The sequence below is a fragment of the Chenopodium quinoa genome, unplaced genomic scaffold (genome assembly GCF_001683475.1).
Source record: "Chenopodium quinoa cultivar QQ74 unplaced genomic scaffold, ASM168347v1, whole genome shotgun sequence".
Lineage (NCBI taxonomy): Eukaryota > Viridiplantae > Streptophyta > Magnoliopsida > Caryophyllales > Amaranthaceae > Chenopodium > Chenopodium quinoa.
Window position 1 is genome coordinate 596,814 of NW_018745030.1, and position 8,557 is coordinate 605,370.

At 37.6% G+C, this 8,557-nt stretch overlaps 1 protein-coding gene across 1 annotated transcript; it reads right to left on the reverse strand.

The window, feature by feature from the left end:
- Positions 1–6,935: 6,935 nt before the first annotated feature.
- LOC110709093 lies at positions 6,936–7,934 on the reverse strand. The gene has a single exon (XM_021887307.1). The coding sequence runs from the start codon at positions 7,932–7,934 to the stop codon at positions 6,936–6,938; it is 999 nt and encodes a 332-aa protein (XP_021742999.1).
- Between the last annotated feature and the right edge of the window lie 623 nt (positions 7,935–8,557).

Below are 8,557 nucleotides of genomic sequence, written 5' to 3' on the forward strand. Positions count from 1 at the left end.
TTTTGAATCAAATGAAATTCAAACACATTCAAAGAAATCTTTTAGATCAAAGTATAGTCAAACACATTCAAACAAAGCTTTATCAATCAAAAGAAAGTAAATCACATTCTAACAAAGGTTTTTGAATCAAAAGAAAGTAAATCATATTAAACAAAGCTTTTTGAATCAAATGAAAGTCAAACACATTTAAACAAATCTTTTTAAATCAAATGACAAACACATTAAAACATAGCTTTTTTAATCAAATGAAAGTCAAATACATTCAAACAAAGCTTTTTGAATCAAATGAAAGTCAAATACTTTCAAAAAATCTTTTTGAATCGAAATAAAGTCAAACACATTCAAACAAAGACTTTTGAATCAAACGAAGGTCAAACACATTCAAATAAATCATTTTATATTGAAATACAGTCAAACACATTCAAACAAAGCTTTATGAATCAAAAGAAATTCAAAAAAATTCTAACAATTCTTTTTGAATAGAAAAAAGAGTAAAACATATTCAAATAAAGTTTTTTGAATCAAAAGAAAGTCAAACACATTCAAACAAAGCTTTTTAAGTCAAACGAAAGTCAAACACATTCAAACAAAGCCTTTTGAATTAAAATAAAGTCAAACACATTCAAACTTAGCTTTTTAAATCAAATGAAAGTCAAACACATTCAAACAAAGCTTTTTGAATTAAATGAAAGTCAAACACATTCAAACAAATCTTTTTTGATCGAAGTACAGTCAAACACATTCAAACAAAGCTTTATGAATCAAAAGATAGTCAAACACATTCTAACAATTCTTTTTGAATCGAAGAAAAGTAAATCACATTTTAACAAAGTTTTTCGAATCAAAAGAAAGTCAAACACATTCAAACAAAGTTTTTTGAATCAAATGAAAGTCAAACACATTCAAACAAATATTTTTAAATCATAAGAAAGTCAAACATATTCAAACATATCTTTTTGAATCAAATAAAAGTCAAACACATTCAAACAATGCTTTTTGAATCAAATAAAAGTCAAACACATTCAAATAAATCTTTTTGAATCGAAATAAAGTGAAACACATTCAAACAAAGCTTTTTGAATCAAATGAAAGTCAAACACATTTCAACAAAGCTTTTTGAATCAAATGAAAGTTAAACACATTTAAACAAAGCTTTTTGAATTAAAATAAAGTCAAGCTCATTCAAACAAAGCTTTTTGAATCAAATGAAAGTTAAACACATTAAAAAATAGCCTCCCGAGAAGCACTTCTTTATGAAGTCTCTATCTTGACCATGAGAAAAATTCTTCAAGTGGGAGGCTTGGGATCCAATGGGTCAAGCATTATACATTCAATGATACCAACTTCTTCCTTGCAAAAGTAATGCTTTAAACGATGACCATTAACCATAAACTTGTTACCATCCGCATCTAACTCAAAGGAGCCACAAGGAGTAGTCTTTGAGATCACAAAAGGACCCGACCACTTTGATTTGAGTTTACCCGGAAACAAACGAAGCCTTGAGTTGAAAAGCAAAACCTTGTCTCCAACCTTAAAGTTCTTGTTTCGAATATGTTGGTCATGTCACTTTTTGGTCTTTTCCTTAAATAACCTTGAGCTCTCATAAGCATCATTTCTAAGCTCTTCAAGTTCATTGAGCTTAAGCAATCTCTTCTCACCAGCCAACGATAAATCCATATTGAGCTCTTTGATGGCCCACCAAGCCTTGTATTCTGATCGCGGGTAAGAGTAGGTCGTTGGGACTACTAACCCTAACCAAATTAGAAATTTATAATACTTAAACTTACACTAAACTAGTTAGTGGCAAGTAAAGGGTCAAACCCAAAAGGACTACGTGTATTAATTTGTGCCAACTAGACTACTATGGAAGGTTGTGAAATAGATAGAGGTTTAACTAAACACAACTAAGAACAAATAATTAAAACTAGGGAATTGGAATCCAATCACATCAATACATTCAATAAAATCATACAATTAGATGAAAATGACCTTGATTAGGAACAATCAACACATTTAACTCACTCTCGCACAATTAAGCATGTTAATTATCCTACTAAACTAATTCACTGTCGTGCAATTAGCCTAGCAAAGGTATGGAAGAATTTAGGGCTCTCAACCAAATCACTCTCGCACAATTGATTAAAAGCACAATTAAGAGCATAGAATCGATTAGCTAGAAAGATTCTAATCCATAAAAGCATCACCCATACACAATAATCAAGAAACAATTTCATACTAATCACAATCAATCATTCAATTCATTAATATAACCTTCATCTAATTCCCTAGAACAAAACCTAAGCTAATATAATGAAGAAAGACATGGAAAACAAGGTAAAATATGAATAAAAACAAGATTAAACAAACAAACTAATTAATCTACTCAAATCAACAAAAAAAAGCAAAAACTAAGAATTAAGCAAAGAAATAAAGATGAGAAAGTTAGAAAATGCTCATTGAATAGATGAGAAGAAATTCCACAAAGTTGCTTCTTCAACCTCTCAAAAACTCCTTGGAAATCCAAGCTTTCTCTCTCTACACTACTCCTAAACTAACCCTAAGAGAGAGAAAATAAAGGCTAAACTATCTAAAATAAAATGTTGATTGAAAGTTCAGTGAGAAAATAACCCCAAAGGGGTATTTATAATACAAGTTAAATAAAAAATAAAATAAAAGAAAGAAACTAAGAAGAAATAAAACTAAATAAAAAAAATAAAAAAAAACTAAACTAAAAAACCAATAAAAAAAACTTACAATAAATTAAAATAAAAGAAAATGAAAAGGAAAAAAGAAATCCCAAAACCCACAATTCCCGTCCAAACCACGAAATCCAACCATACTACCCTCATCTTCTCCCTTTCAAATTTGGTTGCTTCCATTCACCATATCAATAGCAAAAAATCATCCTCACCGTTCATCAACACTATCATCATCTAGCATCAAATCGTGGCCGTCCGATTTTCATTAAAATCACCTGAAAAGCTCGTGATTGACCCACAATTCCGCGCCCGCACATAAGTCGCACATCAAGTCGCGCAAAGCTACTGCCTCAACTCGATTTTGGACTCCAATTGTGTGCGCCTTTTGACAGGGTTGTGCGCCCGCGTTTGAGGCTTGAGATGGTTGGTGAAATAGGGGAAATTAGTGGTGATTGCTGGCGGATTGGTGGTGTTGGTGTTGGTTGATACGGGTTTTGGTGGACGGTGGTTTGGGTGCGCTGAGTTGAGTGAAGTTGCGGGGTGTTGGTGTGAGAAGGAGGAGCAGGGGCTACTAAGTGTTGGTGTATTGGAGGTGAGGTGCTGGTGGTTGTAGTTGTGGTGGCTGTTGATGGTGAGTGTGAATTGGAGTCGAATTGAGGTGTGGGATTGTGTGGCTATTAGGTGAGTAATTTGGTGGTGATTTGGGTGGTTGTTGTTGATTGGAGGTGGCTGACGGTGGTCTTAGTTGGAGTGGAGTGCTGGTGCGATTGTGGTAGGCTGATAAGTGGTGTTTGTGGTTTAATTGGTTGTTGTGGGAGCGGGTTGCGTTTGATGGCGATTTTGGTGGTTGGGGGAAGGTGCGGTTATTGCTGTTGGTGTTGGTGAATTGGGGGAAAGCAGTGGTGGAGCTGGTGGTTTGGGTGGCTGAAGGTGGTGGTGTGCGGCTGTTTCTAAGGGAGCAGGGGTTGCTGGGTGTTGGTGTTGTTGGGGCTGGTTTGGTTGGTTGATTGGTTGGATGAATTGGGTGTGGCTTGGTGGTGGGTTCTGGTGGCTGTTGTGGCAGTTGGTTGGTTAGGGGCAGCAGCTTGTGAATGATGTTTGGCTTGAATTCGAGACTCCATTTATGACTCAAAACTTGAGACACGTAGATTGAACCTCGAACCTTGGACCTCCGAGCACAATCCTACACAAACCAAGAAAACTGAGAGAAAAAGGGACAAAAACTAAAATAAAATAAAACAAGATAAATAAAGTAAAATAAAATGCTAAAAATAAAGAAATAATAAAATAAAATGAAATAAAATAAAACAAACTAGAAACTAAAAGAAAATAAATAAAATGAGAGAAGCGGGAAATTATTAACTAAAACTACAAAGATAAACTAAAAACTAATAAAAACTACTAAAATACTCAAATTAAAGATAAAAGACGAGAATAAGCAAATACAAGAAATAAAGAACAAAATGGGCTAAATTATTGTAAAATAAGCCGGAAAGCGACTCAATAAACACCCTAAAAGTGACATAAAAGTCACTTATCATATTCTCACTCAACCGACAAGTGACAAGCCTTTCCATAGACCAACCTATAGGGGGTTGTACCGATTGGAGTCATGTACGCCGTCCTAAGAGCCCATAGTGTGTCATCAAGTTTGAGAGACCAATCTTTCCTTGATTTGTTCACCATCCTTTCAAGAAGATTTTTGATTTCACGATTCAAGACCTCTACTTGTCTTTGAGTTTGAGGGAGGTAAGGTAATCCAACCTTGTGATGAACGCCATATCTCTTGAGAAGAGCTTCAAATTGCTTTTTGGTGAAATGGGAGCCTCCATCACTAATTAGCACCCTCGGAACTCCAAACCTAGGAAAAATGATCTTCTTTAGAAGCTTAAGACAACCTTGTGATCATTGGTAGGTGAGGGTATGGCTTCAATCCATTTCGTCACATAATCGACCGCTACCAAGATATATAGATTCCCACAAGAAGAAACGAAAGGTCCCATAAAATCCACCCCCCAAACATCGAAGGGTTCAACTTCTAAAACACTTTGTTGGGGCATTTCGTCCCTCTTGGTAATGCCTCCGCTCCTTTGATATCTATCACATTGCGCAAAGAATTGGTGGGCGTCTCTATGCATTGTCGGCCACCACAATAAAGATTGAGAGATTTTTGCCACTGTTTTGTCAACACCACCATGTCCACCACATGGTAGTGAGTGACAATGCGCAAGAACACCTTGAATTTCATGATCTATGATACACTTCCGATAAAGGCCATCTCCACATTACTTGAATAGGTATGGTCATTCCAAAAGTACCTTGTCACTTCCTTGAAAAACTTCTTCTTTTGTTGAGAAGAGTACTCTGGGGGAATGACTCCACACGCAAGATAGTTGCCTATATCCGCGTACCAAGGGGTAGAAGTTGACACCAAAGCCATGAGAGCCGTGGATCCTATCTCATCATTAATTGGTACATCCTCCTTGTTCTCAAATGGTAGCCTAGACAAATGATCCGCTACATAGTTCTCCGCTCCCTTTTTGTCCCTCATTTCCATGTGAAAGTCTTTGAGAGAGAGAACCCAACGGATTAAGCGAGGCTTTGCTTCTTTCTTGGTCATGAGATATCGCACTGCAATGTGATCCGTGTACACAATAACTTTTGAGCATATAAGATAGGACCGAAACTTATCGAATGCAAACACTACGGCTAAAATCTCTTTCTCCGTTGTTGTGTAATTCCTTTGAGCCTCATCTAGAGTCCACCTTTCATAGTAGATGACACATTATTGTCCTTGTTTCTTTTGACTAAGAACGACACATAATGCAAAGTCACCAGCATCGCACATTAGCTCAAAATGCAAGCTCCAATCCGGAGCTTGCACAACGAGAGAAGAAATGAGAGCTTCCTTGAGCTTACAAAACGCCTCAAGGCAAGCCTAATTGAAGTTAAAAATGACCTATTTTTGAGTAATTTGGTCAAGGTTTGGCGATTGAAGAAAAATCTTTGATAAACCTCCGGTAAAAACCGATATGCCCAAGAAAAGCCCATACCCCCATGATGGAAGTAGGAGGGGGCACTTTTCAATCACCGAAACCTTGGCCGGATCAACCTCAATGCCATTTTTTGAAACCTTATGGCCAAGGACAATGCCCTCCTCGACCATAAAATGGCACTTTTCCCAATTTAAAACCAAACTCGTCTCTTGACACCTTTTCAAAACTTTTTCAAGGTTAAAAAGACAAGTGTCAAAAGTCGAGCCACCAACACTAAAATCATCCATGAAAACTTCAATTTCTTTTTTAAGCATCTCAGAGAAAATGGAATTCATGCATCTTTGAAAAGTAGAGGGAGCATTGCATAATCCGAATGGCATTCTTCGGTATGCAAATGTCCCATATGGACATGTGAAAGTAGTTTTATCTTGATCATTTGGATGGATAGGGATTTGGGAAAATCCGGAATACCCATCCAAGAAACAAAAGAAAGCATGGTTAGAAAGCCTTTCAAGCATTTGGTCCATGAAAGGGAGAGGAAAATGATCTTTCTTAGTGTTTTTGTTCAATCTCCTATAATCAATGCACATTATCCACCCGGTCACCGTCCGGGTGGAGATTTCCTCTCCCTTTTCATCCTTGATTATGGTCATTCCACCCTTCTTTGGAACTACATGAACCGGGCTAACCCATTTGCTATCGGAGATAGCATAGATGATGCACGCCTCACGTAGTTTCAAAATTTCTTTCTTCACAACCTCTTGAAGGTTGGGGTTCAACCTTCTTTAAGGTTCAATGGAGGTGGAATGTTCATCTTCAAGATGAATAAGATGCATGCATAAAGAAGGGCTAATACCTTTAATATCATCAATTCTATACCCTATCACATCCCTATATTTTCTTAAAACATCAAGAAGTTTTTCCAAATTAAGACCATCTAGGGTAGCATTGACAATAATAGGGTATTTTCCCTCCTTATCAAGAAAAGCATATTTCAAAGAAGGGGGAAGGGGCTTAAGTTCTACCTTGGGAGGAGGCTTAGAACTCTCCTCCAATTTCTCCTCCTTGGACTCAAGCTCGATCTCAATTTTTTGTTCAACTTCCTCCTTTGAGGATTCCTCCATTGCCATGACAAATTATTTAGCCTCTTGAGAGTGAAACTCTTCTTTGCATGTAAGGAATTCTATCATTGGATCTTGAGGCCTCATCACGACCTTCCCCAAGCGATCTAGCTCTTCATTCACAACACCAACACTATAGCATTTTCAACTATGGGGGTCTTGAGCAACTTAGAAAATTCAAAGACAATCTTTTCATCGGCCACTTCACATGAGATGGTGTTGTTCTTGCAATTGATGACTGCCCCCACAGTTTTAAGAGTGTTAACATCTTCCTGCATATCCATCACTACAAAGTCACAAGGCACGTAGATGTGTCCCACTTGAATTGGAACATCCTCAAGCTCTCCACAAGGTAATTTCACCGATCGATCGGTCAATTGAATTATCTTCCTTGTAGGGATCATCTCTATATTAAGTTTTTGAGCAATGGATAGAGGGATTAAACTAACACTTGTTCCAAGATCGGCTAAGGCGCCCCTAGCTTCCATGATCCCAATTTTTACCGGCAAAGTGAAAATTCTCGGGTCTTTTTCCTTCTTGGGCATCTTATGTTGGACAAGAGTACGCACTTGATGTGGAAGGGTGATAAGCTCATCATTGAGCTTCCTATTGTTGGTGAGAATATCTTTGAGGAACTTGGAGTAAGATGGCATTTGTGTCACAACTTCAAAAAAAGGGAGGTTGATATGCAAATTCTTCATGACACTAAGAAATTTTGTGAACTTGTCATTCAACTTCCTCTCCGCAAGCCGACCGGGAAAAGGAACCGGTCCATCAAGATTCCTAGCCTCACTAGGAATTGAAGTTGTCTTCTCATTGTCAAGCTTCTTCTTTTCCGAACCTCCTTCTATCTCATCACCCTTTTCTTTCTCACCTCCCTTGTTTTCATTCACACTCTCTTCTCCTCCCTTCTTTTCCTCACTATCCCCTTTATTTGGCCCTTCATAGGAAGTTCCCGACCTCAATGTGATCGCCTTGAATATATTTGGTTTTGGATTGTGAGATGGGTTAGGTTGTGGTTGTCCGGGTAGAGTGGATGGTGAATTGAAAGGAGTTCTCTCGGCTAATTGAGCTAGTTGTGAATCAACCATCTTGTTGTGAGCTCTTATCTCTTGCATTTTTTTCCCAAAAGATTGCATTTGCGCATGCATGGCTTGGAGGAGTTGAGTTTGAGTTAGCTCCGCTTGAGGTGCTTGTTATTGATGATTTCTTTAAGGTGCTTGGGTTTGATTGTTGTATTGGTTGTTCCTTGGATAACTTCCTCTTGGGTTTTGGGGTTGAGATGGAGGTGGATTTTGATATTAAGGGTTGTAGTTATAGGAAGGTTGATATTTTTGGTTCCATTGTTGAGGTTGAGGTACAAACCCGGGTAGTGGTTGTCTCCAAGCTACTCCACCGCCGCTTCCTCTAAATCCCTCTTGCCTTGTGTTGTATGCCGCTACATGTTCGGGGCTTAAACCTCCACAATAGGATGTATCATGGTTCGTTCCTCCACAATTTTGACAAGAGAAAGAGTTAACTTGAGAAGAGCTTGCTTCACCACTTGAACTTGCATTCACACTCGTGTTAAACTTGGAAAGCCCTTTGTTAGTTAATCAATTTGATGTTGTAATTGATCAACTTTCTCCAATTCATAAATACCACCTCTCTTTGGAGTATTTCTTCTTCGGCCCCCCCAAGAGTAATTCTTTGCTACCTCTTCTATTGTGGCTTCAACTTTATTTTGAAGGATCTTAATTAA

What these genes read in the sequence shown, in the direction of transcription:
- LOC110709093 (XM_021887307.1), bottom strand. Translation starts at nt 7,934, where the DNA reads ATGCAAGAGATAAGAGCTCACAACAAGATGGTTGATTCACAACTAGCT.